Source organism: Tasmannia lanceolata, unplaced genomic scaffold, assembly GCF_043159265.1.
Source record: "Tasmannia lanceolata isolate RefF3 unplaced genomic scaffold, GAP_Taslan_0.1 ptg000020l, whole genome shotgun sequence".
Lineage (NCBI taxonomy): Eukaryota > Viridiplantae > Streptophyta > Magnoliopsida > Canellales > Winteraceae > Tasmannia > Tasmannia lanceolata.
The window spans coordinates 6,695,952-6,712,008 of record NW_027518697.1 but is presented as its reverse complement, the minus strand read 5'-3'; the positions used below and the strand labels follow the sequence as shown (position 1 = coordinate 6,712,008).

Sequence of the window (16,057 nt, the reverse complement as noted above, 5' to 3'; positions counted from 1 at the left end):
GGCTGTTTGGATGCAGGGGAATTTATTTCGTAAAAAATTGCCATGGAAAATGAGTTTTCCAGTGTTTGGCTGACCAGTTTTCATGGAAAATTTTTAGGGTCAGTTTTAACATGGTGGGATTTTTTCAGATATTTTTTCTATGAAAAATGATTTTCTCATTGTCCGGTAAACTCATTGTTGAAGCTGAAATCTTACATGAGCTTCGAAGGTTAGATCCACACAGGTCTTCCGAGGTCGAAGTATTGTGCTCAGCTCATCTACTCGTCTGGATGACTCGAGAGCACTGTGGTTAGCTCAACCTGGAGAGCACTGTAGTCAGGAATGCTCGGAGTGAGTACTCTAGAAAACCCTCCGATATTTAAAGCAAACAAAGCAACAATTATATGAATTGAGTAGAAAAGAAAGAGCTCAGACTTTGAAGTGCTGGGTCGGTTGCCAGCACATGTGTTGCTTGTAAATCGGAGTTGGGATTTCTCTTTTAGGCTGAGGTTCCGAGAATCTCATGGATTGGCGATGTGATGGTCAGCTTGGTGGCGGTATGGCCTGCTCGCACGGCCTTATGGAAATCAGGGAACAACGATGTGTTGGCTGCCGAGACATCGTACGATCTTGAGGGATATGTGGTCATGTATTCCGAGGTTGTACTATCGTAAACCTGGATTTCTGCCGTGTTTCTTAAATTCCCGTGTGCCACACACTAGTCTCTAGTTGTCCTAGGTCAGGTTGCTAAGGTTGACTTGCTTGTGGTCGAGTCCCTAAAGTTGGCTGCCTAAGGTCGGATGGCTAAGGTTAGTAGGACCATTCTAGCTGGCTCAGGTTGGCTCAACCACTAGTATTGATGTCGGTTCTGCTGATGGAGCCGGTGGAGTCATTAAGGTAGGCTCGACCACTACTAGAGGCCCAACACTCATTTTAGGTAGAGTTTATTTTCCCCAAAATAGAAAAAAAATTCTTATTAATAGATCTTTTAATTTCGTCTTCCATGAAATATTTTTAGGGAAATGTTATCAGCACTACTGTATTTTGATGACGGCACTCCTCACTTTATTAAAAGTACGACATGGCCTGCACCATAGGATGATCCAAACCGTCCATTAGATGGGCCACAGTCTATGTTGTGTCCCAAAAATTATTTTCATAGGTTGATCCTAACCCTCCAATCTATAGAGGGTTAGGATCAACCCTCTAACGTTCAGATCCGAGGGTTAGGATCAAGCTATGGACGGTTTGGATCATCCTGTGGTTCCGGCCTTACCGTACTTTTAATAAAGTGAGGAGTACCTTCATCAAAATACAGTAGTGCTGATAACATTTCCCTATTTTTAAATGGGAAACATTATCTGTCCACAATTTTCTTTCCCCTAATCCAACTATCGGGTTGACCATCCTGTACCCAAGACTCAGGTCCGGTCGGGTCGGGTAGGGTTGAGGGAATGTTATATCGGGTTGTGCCAGGGTTGGCCTCAACTCTATCCAACCCGACGCGACTTGCGCCCTGGTTATCAATAGAGCAATTGCTAAAAGACAAGGTGAGCTAGTGCAATCATCAAAACATATTAGTGCTAATACCAGTAGTCTTTACTAAATCTTATCCTTTTATTACAGCCTTACAGGGGGACGATATCATGAGATGAGACACTGTGAGAGTTCCACATCTGTCCATTAGATTCTAAAACATCATCAAATAGGAGAGGAAATGATATATTATCCCCTTTTTCTTCCCTGAGCCACCCCTTCACTGTAAAAAAAGCAATCATAAATACACTAGAGGGAGGTGTCATTGGGAACAAAAAGGGACAAATATATCACTTCCCAAAATAAACAAACCTCTCCCAATATACCTCCATTTGTTAAGAACTTTAAGATAACAATTCCTTCCCATCAAGAAAAAAAATTTCCATGGCTCTCTCCATCTCTCCCCAATTCTTTCTCCCTCACAAATTCTCTCTTCTTAAACCCTTACCCTTTCCATTTTCTCACTCATACTCTTTAAACCCAAAAAAACCCATAATCAGAGCTTTGAAAGGATGGCTAGAATACGAAGAAGCAGTAAAAGAGAAAGACCTAGCTCGAGCTCTTCGCTTCTTAAAATCAATAGAAACCCTTCCCCTTCAACCCTCTTCTTCTTCTTCTTCCTCACTCTCTTCGATTGATGATTTTGTCTTATTGAGACCAGAGAGGGATTGGGAAGTGCTCGATGCTTGCTTGAATGCGGATGATATGAAGCTCGTGGGAAGCACTTTTGGATTTCTTCAGGACAAGGGTTTCCTTCCCAATTTTGGAAAATGCAAGAATATAGGTGAATTTATATAATTCTGTGTTTTTTTTTTCTTATTTATTGTTGCAAACCCTAATCAGTTTGCAACGTGATTGATCTTCCCAGGCCCTGTTCTTTATTTATCCTTGATGAATCCATTAGCAGTTACAGAATTCTTGATTTCTAATAATCCTTGAATGATAATGTGAATGGGATTTCGAGGGGCGAGCTGATCACACAAGTAGATTTATTGATGCATTTTTATTGGTTGCTTTGTAAGTTGGGCAAGACAGAAATTTGAAAAAGGTTTTCAATTTCGGTTTTGAAATGTATGGAAACATGTGCAAATGATGAAATTTTACTTTGAAACTTTAGGAAATGCTAGAATAAGCACAAATACATACTTAGAAACCATCCCATAAGGGACATAAAGGAGAAAGCCACCCGTAATGGCTTAATCTCATCGAATACCTAGTGACATGCATTGTCACACATGTCCGGAACAGTATAGTCAATAAATAAGTACAATGTAATGAAGTATGAGAAAGTGCAATGACCAATTTTCCTCTAAGGACCCCAAATCTATGTCGATACCGCATAGAGTTATGAGGCATTATCGGTCCAATGCCGATCTAATATCCCATGCATGAGATACAATTACTTTGTTGTGCATTTCAATGATGTTGCCTACCAAATATCCTTCTCTACATTAATGAAATGAAATGAAATGCAAATCATATCATTTTTTCCATTTTTTTGTCATTCTGACCATTTCAGTCGAAATTTCAGGGAAATAATGACGTAGAAGGAAATCATGTAGATTTCGTTTTGGTGGGGATGGAAATAGAACATTTCGGCTGTTTCGGGGAAATTTAAAACCGTGATTTAGACACAATCTGTCCATTTCCAAACCTAGAACAATGCCAGAATCAATTGGTAAATGGTGGGGTTGGAAATAAAACATTTCGCCTCTTTTGGGGAAATTTAAAACCATGATTTAGACACGATCTGCCCATTTCCAAACCTAGAACAATGCCAGAAGCAATTGGTTTGGCCACAACTTTATGAGAACAACCTTGTTGCGAAACAACGTAATATTAAATTATTGGTCTCTAAAGCCTTAGGGAAACCCATCAAGCAGGTATAGCTTGGTAAACCTATCAACACTCTTTTGGGGTTTATGTCTCTAATTCTCTCTTTTCTCTTTTCCTTTGTTTTTTTCTCAGTTTTAGAGGGGCCAAGAGATGTGACACCAACTGTTTTGAAGTCTTCAACTGGTTTGGAAGGTAAAGTTTCTCAAGTTATCTCCCAAATTATAAAAAGCCCAAGGACTTTAATGTCAACACTTGAAATGCCTCTGTTACTCCTGTGTTTTTTCCTTACACACACACACACACACACACACACGCACACACACACACACTAATCCTTGAAGTCGAAACTATGTGTCCATTATGCACTGCTGGAGCATAATTTTCTGTTTATAATTTGATTTTTTTTTTTTTTTTTCAGCTTCTAAGCTTTCACCGAAGAAGTGGGGTCTTTCTGGAAGCTCTAGTACCATTCTAGTTGGTTTTCTTGGTGGAGTATCCTTTATGCTCTCTCAAGGAATTGACATCAGGCCTAACCTAGCAGCCATATTGGGGCTTGCATGGCTAGACTCAATTTTCCTTGGTGGTTGCTGTCTTGCCCAAATCTTATGTTTTTGGCCTCCTTATAGGCGGCGTGTTCTTGTTCATGAAGCTGGCCATCTTCTTACTGGTAATTTCTGTTTGGGATTAAAATGGGTTATTGTCCACAGATCTCTGTTCAATCTTTTCTCATTTTATAGAAGAAAACGGGATACTTGAAATGCAATTCAAGCTTCTTGTTTCAGATATTTCTATTCAAACTTCTCTGCTATGTTTCTTAGGAGCATTACTCCTGTTGTCGACTCAGTAACTAAATCTATTTGTTTGAATTCTAGATGATATATACTTTCTGTTCTCACTTCTCGCATCCTATGAACTTTCTGTTCTCACATCCTGTGCAGAAATACTTGATTTTGATCATTAGGTGGCGTGTAGTTAATTTGAAATAATTTGTCCTGCTCTCTCTCTCTCTCTCTCTCTCTCTCTCTCTCTCTCTCGTACACAAAATAATTCGTTCTCTCTGTCTTGCATGAATTTGCAGCATACCTCATGGGTTGTCCAAGTCGTGGGGTGATTTTAGACCCAATTGTAGCAATGCAAATGGGCATCCAAGGGCAGGTACTTCAATTATCTTGCACATGCTTCTTTTGCATGCCTCCATGAAATGTTTCCTTCTAGTAATTGCATGGTAGTCTCTCAGCATTTCAAATAGATTTGATCATATCATTTCACAACTTTATTTATAAGGTTTAATTTTATTTGTTCCTTTATTTATTTTAGATTAGAGGGCAAGCCTTGGCGCAACGGTAAGGTTGCTCCATTGTGACCTCGTGGTCACGGGTTCGATTCACGGAAACAGCCTCTCTGCAAAGCAGGGGTAAGGCTGCATACATCTAGCCCTCCCCAGATCCCGCAATGGCGGGAGCCTCGTGCACTGGGCCGCCCTTTATTTATTTTAGATTGATGATATCTTGATAATGGCAGATGAGGATCCAGTAGTTAGTCAAATTGATCTTAGTAAGCAACTAAGAGATGAGCTTTTATGTAAAGAATTCGGGGAGCATGTTTTACTTTTTGGGGATAGAAGTGATGCAGTCTAATGGTAGACCATGAAATCCAACGTACATGTCCATTCTACTACTTCTTGTTGCCGGACTTGAATTCCATCTTTCCACGTTGATTTCCTCTTTTGTTTTATTGTGTCCATTTACATCTAATGGACATGCCACTGCAATTTTGTATCTACTGTGATCCAACTGTTTGGCTTACTAGTGCTTTATTCTAATTAATATGAGCCATGATACCATGCTTTTAATTTCAATGTGTTTCCTGCAGGCAGGAACTCAATTTTGGGATGAAAAGTTGGAAAATGAGCTTGCTGAGGGACGCCTTTCTGGTGCTACTTTTGACAGGTTAGCTTAGGAAGTACTTGTTATAGGAAACAAATAATAGCTCTCACCAATCATTTGGCATTGAGTTTGTTGTTATATCAATGTTAGCAAATAAATTTGTCATCAAACCATTGCTGATTGATGCCTGAGCTCAACCAAATGCCCAGGTACTGCATGGTACTCTTTGCGGGAATTGCAGCTGAAGCTCTCGTGTACGGAGAGGCAGAGGGTGGAGAAAATGACGAGAATCTATTTAGAGGCATCTCTCTTCTTTTACAACCTCCGTTGTCTATAGCACAGGTCTGCATTCAATTATTAGTCATGTTTTGATCTATGTCACAAATAACTCCGATATTTTCAAAATATCGTGTTTTTATTGCGACATTTTGATAGAGAGACAAGATCCCAAAATAATCCCGAGATTTTAAAAATATAGCAATATTTTTATTTTTATCATAAAATATTTTGAGCCTGGTGGATCCTTTCACCTTCTTCATGAAAATTTTCTAAAGGATTCATTAGCCGACCCCAACTAGTTTGGGACAAAGGCTTAGTTGAGTGGAGTTGAGTGGTATCATAAAATATCGCGACTATCATGATATTATCCCCATTATTTTCCTATATTTTTATCTTATATTTTTTCTTAAAATTTATATATTTATATGTTTATTGAATTATTTTATTTTATTGTTTTTCCCTGATACAAACCCGAAAAAAATAAAAAAATTTAATCTATCCCAATATTTTGCTTTGCTGAGAAATTCTTGAGAATGATATTTGTGACATAGGTTTTGATTAAAAATAACCAGCAGTAACTAAACTCCTATATCATTTTCTTATGTATCAGATGTCCAATCAGGCACGTTGGTCTGTTCTGCAGTCGTATAATCTTTTAAAGTGGCACAAACATGCTCACAGAGCTGCTGTTAAAGCCCTAGAAGGCGGCAACAGTCTTAGTGTAGTCATTAGGAGGATTGAAGAAGCAATGTCTTTTAATTCATGAATTGAGAGTAGGATCCTGGTACAGTAAGGTTCTCTCATCTTCAACATAAGTAAACTATGGATTTACAAGAGGCTTTGGTGTGCGATCATTGAGAGGGCAATGAGTTCAAAGATCTGGGAACTAAAATGCTGGATTACATATTTGGGTCCAAAGACTTGAAATATTTTTGGAGAAAGAAATCAAGTCAGATTGATCACTGCCATAACTTTGTCTGAGCTACACAGCCAGCTAAATATCTAGGAGGGCTTCGCGGGTCTTCCGAGGGAAGTTTGGTTTTCGTCGTCGGAAATGATTGTCAACAAGAGCTTGTGAACATTTGCATCATGATTTTTATTACCAACTGGAATTCAGGCTTTCAACTCATTCAAAGACTTTCTGAGATGATGAGCTTACAGTATTTTCCTTGGAACTATGAAGATATCGTATTGGTGGGTGCTTCATCTTATAAATGATGGCAAAATTATTGGTCAACTGTGGGAACATACCGGCACAAGTCCTGATTTTGGTCTGGCACTGAGAATTCGAGAGCACAAGATTGAGTTTGTTGGTTTATTACATAAAAAAGCAACTGAAACTTTTTAGTGGTTAATGCTGGGATATGATAGGATACATACTGATAAAACCATTATCTCAGTGATCCGCATTAGTCTTCGACAATTTTCCTGACTTAGAATGCTTTCTTATTGGGTGTGCTCGGATGGAGGACAGCTTTTAGGGATGGGCAATTGGTAGTTATACCTGTTTGCCAGTTCCTCCGTTGTAGAGAAGGGATTTTGACTGTTAAGACTTCAGTATTCAGAAAATAGAAGATATTTGTGATAGTGTAGATCGAGTCCAAGGGGATCTTCCCAATTTGGGATGTGTTTCCCTGATTTAGTGGGGAACTCATGGCTTATAGCTTTCAATGGTGTACCCATGTGGTTGGATTGTGGACATTATTGGAGTCATCATGCTATGTAAGACACTTTAATAAAGTGAGTCTGAATTTTTCTCTCCATTATGGGCAGGATTTTATTGTTGAAAACCTTCTAAATTGTAAATTGAACAGGGCTTAATATTTTGGGGGTGATGTTTCAAGAATGTGTGTCTGACCCAGCTGGCTAGATACAAGATCCAAATATTGGAGCTCATTTGTCTGATTGAATTACTACAACCCAAATTGAGAACTCTGTTTGCCGGACTCCCAATCATTCAGACCACACACACACACACCGAAAAAAAAAAAAAAAAAACCACTTGAGAAGAGTGGTGGAAATGCAGAACCATGGTGCATGAGCAATGGTGGCCATAGTGATTTTTGAGATTAGAATGTGTCTTAAGGGCATGGCGGGCCCTAATTGAGGAGACTATTTGATGGGATTGGTAAAGAAGAAAAAACATCCCTGTTCAAAGTAGGATTTTTGTTTTCCTTGTTTTCCAATCCGATCCATTGTCTCCTCACTCATCAATCCTCAAATCTCTCTCCCGGCTCTTTGCCTTGTTAAATTTCTTGCACTGTAAACAAATATCCCATGAATTTTTTTCATGATTGCCAAGCATGCCCTTAGTGGTTATTTTATGTTTTAGTGATTAGTTCCCAGTAAAATCACATAAAAAATTCACATGAGGGATGAAAAACTCAAAAATAGTATGCATTAACTAATCTTCCTACACCAAGTTCATGGCACTTGCTTAGGATCATACAGTACGTTTTTTCAGCTTGAGAAACTAGAAGAAGAACCAAGGATTTTGATATTTTTTTATATCATGGGATTTCCATAAAAATCCACCAAGCCGACAAACCTTTGGTGAAAAATATACAAACAGAACCGAAGATTTATACAAAATCCTAATATGGGAATGAAATCAGTTGAGAATCGGCCATTTCCATTATTGTGTGTTTTTCCTAAAAACTCATTAAGCCCACCCATCCTTTCGTGAGAAACATCCAAACAGAGCGTCTATACAAATTTACTGATGAATTTCTCCTTAAAACTGGTGTAAATGGATATTCGGAAATTCGATTACCGTCAGCATCCGAATCCGTTTAAAGCGAATATTATCCGAATCCGTTTCAAGCGGATATTATCCGAATCCGTTTATGAGATATCCGGCTTTTAGCGGATGCGAATCTGACAAATGGTATATCCGATCCGTTTAACATCCGAATCCGAGAAGTAAATCATTTTTATTTATTATTAATAATATCATTAATATTTATTTTTAGTAATGACACACTATCTTTTGTTTCTATAAGAAAAGTGAATATTCTTTTTAGAAAAAATAAAATAAAAACAAAAATAGCCCAAACCCATTCCATCAAAATAACCCAAACCCATTCCATCATATACAAAAAAAAAGAAAAACCCAAAGGCCACTACCAACACTATCATCCATCCCCATCCCCATCGCTTCCCTCTCTCTCTCTCTCTCTCTCTCTCTCTCTGCCATTGTTTTAAAAGGAAGAAGATGATCTCATATATTTTAGGGTTTGAGAGTTAATTTTGTGAAGAGAATGTAGAGGTCTAGTTTTAGGGTTTGGAAAATTCATTCGAGTAAGTAGGAGAAAAAAGATAAAGTGCTGCAATAAAATGTTCAAATTTACCGGATAAACGGATACGGATAATATCCAAATTCGAACAATATCCGACGGATACGAATTCGGTAATAGATATTAAATATCCGTCGAATCCGAATTCGGATAGTGTATACTGTAATCGAATTCCGATATAGCCATATCCGCTCCGAATTCGATCCGTTTACACCCCTACTTAAAACTCCATGAGGCTTCCTTGTCTGTGATACTAAAGCTAAATTGTTGATTTTTGTAGTCCTTTATTTTACGTGCAGGGAGTATGTTTAGCATGGGGTGAAGGCAACCTTCACAGAAGGGATTCGGGAGATTATCCAGGACGGAGAATGAAATGAATGAAAGAGTAGGATGAATTGCTTTCGGCAAACCTAACCCCCATTGCCCAATTCACAAACATCACACAAATACAGTGATGAATGAGATTTTTCGTAGCTTCGTGGGATCCAATTGGGAGATTCTCATTCTCCTGTTACTGCCCATTTCTTCAGCAGAGAATTGAGAATGGTTGTAAACACGCATGTGACATGTACAAAACCAAAACCATTGAAGTGGTGGGCAATGTTACGTGCCGCCTAGATGGGTCTCTATTGGAGTGGAACAAATTAGATTAAATTTTGTAGTTAGTGAGATTTGCTTTCTTAATTGTTTGGTTTGGGTAGGATTCTTAGAGGGGTAAGTTCATTTTCTATTTATAATATGTAAGCAACCTTTTACAAATTAGTGAAAAATTTTACTCCAGAAATTCTGTTTTGAGCACAAAGGAGGACCAGCCCTTCCCTCGAAGTGGGTCAAGAGGCTGATCTTCCTTCTAATAAGATCAATCACATTGAGAACTGATTCAGGTTCGTAACAGGCAACTATAAGCTAAGCCATCGATCAGTGTCAGTGTTGATCATACAGGTAGTGAAAGCTATTGGTTTTACCTCATAGAAACTTAGTCATAAAAGCACATATTCTAACATGAATCATGTTCACACATTCCACTGCCCTTGTTGTTTTTCAGTCACTTAAAGTAAGGTATGCATTCTGAATATTGGGAGGAATGCTGCTTGCAGATGTAGGGTCTTCAGAGCACCTCAAATACACAAACACACAATAGAATTTTGATTACCCAGGCATCTACATACATTACTTAAAAAGATTGCCATGATATACAAGGATAAGAAGAAACAGTTGCAATTCCCAACCCATGCCTATTGTACCAAGACCCTCCTCTTGGCTAGAGTTCAATGTCATTTTATGTAACTCAAAAAACCCAGATAATTATTTCAAAATTTAGGATATGCCGCAAAGCCAAGGGGCTACTGGCTGCAGGCAATCAAGACCCATTATTAAGCCTAGCTATGGATCAGCAAAGATCCATCGCCTGTCTCTACTCAGCGTTTAGCATCTTCCTCTTCACAGAATTTTGAGTACTGCTCTGAGTCCATCAAGGAACTTACTTCCCCCGAGTTGCTCATTTCTACCTTTATGATCCATCCACTATCGTATGGGCTTGCATTCACCTGGGTACAGAATATAAAATGATATATCAAAGTCCATATTCTAGGAAAAGCTGAGAGCGAAGTTAAACATAGTGAGCATCAGGAATGGATGCTCTCGGTTCATCAAGTTCATAACACAATTCAGCTGTACAAGAAATCATCTTTACAAAACCACATAAAGCACAAGATATATATGAATTTCAGATAAAATAGGATGAAAAAGTTCACAGAAATTGGAATTTACAGGTTTCTGGAGGATATTTGGACAACAACTTAAGCATGTTTCAGATTTGAGATATAGAGAAATAAATTGAGTGCAATTGACAGCTACGATGCATAAGAACAGAAACAACAAAATTAAGACTGTTTTTTTTTTAATTGTAACAGAAATAAGTCTTGAATGAAAAAAACTGCAGATAAGTTTTGAGGAATCGGCTAAATGGTCCTGAATACAGAAACAACAGGACATATATGTTATCCTAATTTATGCTTCAATTTGGTACTCAAAGATGATGAATTCCATTTGAAGATATTAAGAAAAGTTAGTCAGCTTGATTTTACAAGCAAATCTGTAATTAGGTTACTCACCAAACCCGGAGAGCTGCTTAGCTCCTCATTGACTTCAACTACTTTTCCTGAAATGGGAGAGTTGATGTCACTGGTTGCCTTGACACTCTCCACTGCACCAAAACTGCTTCCTTGGGTTACAGAGGCACCGACATCAGGCAATTCAACATATACTACATCACCTAAATGGTCCTGAATACGAAGAATATGGTGGGATTAATTATCTAAATAAACAACACTGAACTGGTATGATAGAAATTTGAGAGATTTGATAGCAGCATGGTTTTAAATTTCGGCCGAAATAACGAAATTGCGGATTTCGGATGGGACCGACTCCGAAATCACAAAAATCTGAAATTTGGGCCACAGTCCAAAATTTCAGTAATTTCGGCCAAAATTCTGCACAAGTTTGAAATTTGATTTTTTTATACCGAATTTCAGCCAAAATTTTGGCACCAAAGTTCAGTATTGCTGCAGAAAAGAGGAGACCATTGCCCTGTGATTTAAAGATACAACACACTGCAATTTGAAACCAAGTATATTAAACATACCAAACATAAGTGCCCATGATCCAGTATTCACTTAAGACAGGTACTCTCATTTTAACTTTGGGCCACTACAAGAAATAAGACATTCATAGTTCTAGCACTGTAAGCAGATAACGAGCAAACAATAGCAACCTGAGCATGATCCGTTATTCCTACAGTAGCAGAAGTCCCATCAACTTTAACTCATTCGTGAGAGTAGGCATATTTCAACTCGTTCGAAACTACAAACACAGAAAAACAAGAGTCACGACCAAGATAAAATGATTTATCTAGAGAAACAGGAAATTTGAACCAATGTTTAGTAACTTGAGTAATCAAAAGATTGGTCTGTTGGAACAAGTGTTATTGGTGTTTCTTCTGGCCAAAGGTCCACAAACCACCGCTTCATGGTCAAACAAGAAGAGAGGAGAAAGAAAGAGCAGCAAAAGGGGCCCTATAAGTTAAAAATAAGAAAAAGAAGCAAAATAGGACCTAGAAGCCATGGTTTCGAAAGAAAAATAGAGGGTGATGTTGTTTTGATCTATTATGAATTATAATTCTTAGTGAGTTTTATTTGATTTTAGGGTTCATTTTTAAGTTGGTTTTGGTGGGGTTATCAGGAAGAAGGTGAATATTGTCGGGTGGTTTGCTTTTGATATATATATATGAGGAAAGTGTTTCTACTCGGTCCCCTAGATAAGCTTATCTACTCCTCCCTTTAAAAAAATACAGTGGGCCCACGCTGTTTGGATGATCCAAAGCATTCATTTGATAGGTCTTAACATAGATAGAGTGTGCCCAAAAAATCAGCACCAAAGGGTCATCCTAGCCCTTCGTTTTGTAGTGCCTTGTGGTGCCCAGAATGGACACATATAAACGTCCACGTTTATATGCGTCCATTTTGGACACGGTGTGCCCAACAAAACGAAGGGCTAGGATGACCCTTTGGTGCTGATTTTTTGGGCACACCCTATCTATGTTAAGACCTATCAAATGAATGCTTTGGATCATCCAAACAGCGTGGGCCCACTGTATTTTTTTAAAGGGAGGAGTAGATAAGCTTATCTAGGGGACCGAGTAGAAACACTTTCCTCTATATATATATATATATATATATATATATATATATATATATATATATATATATATAGAGAGAGAGAGAGAGAGAGAGAGAGAGAGAGAGAGACGGTTCCTACACACATGTGTAGATAAGTTATCTACACACTAGCTTAAAATACAGTGGGGGCCACATTATTTGGGTGATCCAAACCATTCTTTTTTAAGGCCCTCACATAGATAGGGTGTGCACAAAAAATCAGATCCATAGGATCATCCTAACCATTCGAACTGTGGAGGCAAAAAATGGACTAATTTGTGAAGGTTTAAAGACATCCATTTTACCTCCACAAATCATAGGGTTGGGATGATCATATGGATCTTATTTTTTGTAGACACCCTATCTATGTGAGGGCCTTTAAAATGGATGGCTTAGATCACCCAAACATTGTGGGCCCCCACTGTATTTTAAGCTAGTGTGTAGAGAACTCTCTACACATATGTGTAGGAACCGTTTTCTCATATATATATATATATATATATATATATGAGTTAAGTGAAGCTACACGTACGTGTAGCTACATTAGCTATACCGACGGCTTAAAATACAGTGGGCCCACATTATTTGGGTGATCCAAACCATTCATTTGATAGGCCCTCACATTGATAGGGTGTGCCCAAAAAATCAGCACCATAGGATCATCCCAACCCTTCAAACTGTGAAGGCAAAAATTGATAGATTTGTGAAGGTTTTTACACGTCCAATTTTGCCTCCACAAATCGTAGGGTTGGGATGATCCTATGGAGCTGATTTTTTGGGCACACCCTATCTATGTGAGGGCCCATCAAATGAATGGTTTGCATCGCCCAAACAATGTGGGGCCCACTGTATTTTAAGCCGTTGGTGTAGCTAAGTTAGCTACACGTATGTGTAGCTACATCTTTTGATAACCATCAATGTGCAAAGCTATTGATAAAAGAAAGAATTGTCAACTGGTGACAGAAAAATAACAAAATAGTGAATGGGTGACACCCTTTTGAAAACTTGTGAACGGAGGTCGAAACACCTTTTTCTGACATGGCCTTTTACCCAAATACCCCTCATGGCAAAAAGAACACATTATAGTAGATTTTTCTCTCTCTTACTTTTCACCTACCAAAATTTACAGCCAACCTCTTGCAAATTTCTCCATTAACGCCTGAAACTCACGAAGTGTACGTGAAGGTTAGTAGCTTACCTACTCTCTTAGGATTAGTGCTTCCATTAATACGTTTGAACCCTGTGTTTAGTGTGTGATAATAACCCTGTCTGTATTGTGTGTGATAACCCTATATTTATTGTGAATGATAACCCTATCTTATAACCCTTTTAAAATGGTGACTTAGGGCTTGTGCTTCTATTATCTCTGAAACCGTTCTTATAGAGTTCGTACCCTACTAATAAAGTTGGTATTAGTGTTTGATGACCCGAATATAGATGGTTTATGTAAACATTTTTGTACATGAATCACAATTTTTTGCACTTGATAATCCCTTATTTGCTGTTGGTAAGTCTCATATATTTACCTCATAAACTTCTTTTGACACTTGATACACCTCGGAGAGGCTTGGTAACCCCATTGGAGGGGGTTGAAAAGCCCTTGTACATTCTTGGTAATTCCCCTTTTACTAAAAAAAAAAAAAACAACTTGTAGTAGAAATTTCTCTCTCTTACTTTTCACCTACCAAAAATGACCGCCAACCTCTTCCAGATTTCTCCATTAACGCTTGAAACTGACGAAGGGTGATTAAAGGTGAGTAGCTTATCTACTCTCTTAGGATTTGTGGTTGTATTAATGTGTTTGAACCATGTCATTATTGTGGGTAATAACCCTATATTTATTTTGCTTGATAACCCTGTCTTATAACCCTTTCAAAATGGTTAGTTAGGGCTTCTGCTTCAAGTATCTCTGTAACCCTGCTTTATAACCCATTTATTTACCAGATAAACACTCGGTACACCCCCAGAGAGGCTTGGTAACCCCCTTTGAGAGTGTTGAAAAGCCCTTGTACATTGTTGGTAACTCCCCTTCTATGTACTTGGTAATCCGTTTAGAAACTTGAAAACCCCCTTGTGTAGAGAGTTGAAAACCCCTAATTTGCAACTTGATTACCCTTTACAGAAGCCTCCGTACGGACTTGAAACCCCCATTAGGTAGCTGATAATCTCTTAGAACACCTTGTGGACTGACTTTCAAACCCCCATTGAGGTAGTAAAACCCCCTTTAGAGTCCATATCCCCACTTATGAACTTGGTAACCCATTGTGTACACTTGAATACCCCTCAAGAAGATATGAAGATCCCCTTTTAGCAACAACTCTGTTTAGAACCCCTATTTAGAATTTTATAAAAATGTCTGAAACAATGGTTTCTCTTCTTTTACACTATGATGGAGATTTGAAGGATGATGTTTCTTGGGAATACGTAGGAGGGAAGAAGACATTGTTATCTGTCAGCCGCGGAATCAATTTTGACGAATTTGAAGCTGCAATCCGAAGAAGAATTGGTGTTATAGAAAGGCAGGTTTTACTATCGATAAAATGTCGATATGTTGTGGATCCATATATAGTCACTTTAATCGACGTCGATGATGATGATGTCCTCCAAACAATGTTAAGGATGTTTGACAGATACATGTTCAATTCTGTGATGATATACATAACTAAGAGCATAAATGACAAATGTATTAATTCCTTGAATTCGTCAATGCTTCCCCCAAACAAACTCTGCACTAGGAGACCCTCTCTTAATCGTAGCATTCCTTCTACTTCGATTCCGTCCCAAAAACATCTTCGTTTTGAAGTGGACTTGCAAAAATACTACGAAAGTGAATTTGATGGGAGATATGTAAGTGAAGAGATCAGAGGTGCTCCAGCAGAACCTGTCATAAGGTATTGTAGTTCTTTGGCAATGTTTGAATACTTCCATATTTCAATTTATAATTCATATGGATCCAACTTGATTATATATTGCCGAACTATGCAGGTCTGAAATTGACTTAAATGAAACATTGGCAAGTGATTTGTATGGCAACCATGTTAGTGGAGGTATCGGTGACTTCCAAAATGTGGGAGATCTTGAAGTGGACTTCAGTAATGTTTTTGAAGACGATTTCTGTGTGAGGGGTTTAGATTTAGAAGAAGAAAGAAATGGTGATGATAATGACGATGGTAGTGATGATGATGATGATGAGGAGGAGGAGGAGGAGGATGATGATGATGACGATTATGGAAATATCGGTGTTAGTCCATGCGCTCAGCCTTTCAGTGCGGATTCTCCTATCAGAGGGGGTTCTCCTATCAGAGAGGGATCTCAACCGGTTCCGACTGACAGTAGTTGGCCAATGAAAGCAGATGGGATGTTTGTTGGTGCCCATGATGTAGATACTAATAATCTTCAGTTTGAGCAGTTAACGGTTGGGGCAATATTTTCTAATATGCAACACTTCAAAAAGGTTGTCAAAGAGTACGCTATTCGGCAGAGATTTATGTTTGTGAGGTCAAAGTCAACACCGAAGAAGTATGCCGTT

At 38.4% G+C, this 16,057-nt stretch overlaps 1 protein-coding gene and 1 pseudogene across 2 annotated transcripts; one reads left to right on the top strand and one right to left on the bottom strand.

Annotated features, from left to right (window-relative positions):
- Nucleotides 1-1,843: 1,843 nt before the first annotated feature.
- On the top strand, nucleotides 1,844-7,277 carry LOC143854750 (uncharacterized). The gene is made up of 7 exons (XM_077364857.1): nucleotides 1,844-2,299; nucleotides 3,484-3,543; nucleotides 3,770-4,018; nucleotides 4,430-4,506; nucleotides 5,224-5,300; nucleotides 5,447-5,579; nucleotides 6,127-7,277. Exons 1-7 carry the CDS (start codon nucleotides 1,900-1,902, stop codon nucleotides 6,280-6,282), a joined length of 1,152 nt encoding a protein of 383 aa, XP_077220972.1. The 5' UTR covers nucleotides 1,844-1,899; the 3' UTR covers nucleotides 6,283-7,277.
- Nucleotides 7,278-9,970: 2,693 nt separating this feature from the next.
- On the bottom strand, nucleotides 9,971-11,841 carry LOC143854877 (glycine cleavage system H protein 2, mitochondrial-like; annotated as a pseudogene). Its single transcript, XR_013237616.1, has 4 exons — nucleotides 11,760-11,841; nucleotides 11,586-11,674; nucleotides 10,927-11,097; nucleotides 9,971-10,359 (listed from the first exon to the last, which is right to left on the bottom strand). The product of XR_013237616.1 is annotated as a glycine cleavage system H protein 2, mitochondrial-like (transcript).
- Between the last annotated feature and the right edge of the window lie 4,216 nt (nucleotides 11,842-16,057).

Excerpts from the sequence above, each read along its gene's own strand:
- LOC143854750 (XM_077364857.1), top strand. The coding sequence starts at position 1,900 with ATGGCTCTCTCCATCTCTCCCCAATTCTTTCTCCCTCACAAATTCTCT. Across the intron at positions 2,300-3,483 it reads TGGAAAATGCAAGAATATAG|TTTTAGAGGGGCCAAGAGAT; the intron begins GTGAATTTATAT and ends TTTTTTTCTCAG. Across the intron at positions 3,544-3,769 it reads GTCTTCAACTGGTTTGGAAG|CTTCTAAGCTTTCACCGAAG; the intron begins GTAAAGTTTCTC and ends TTTTTTTTTCAG.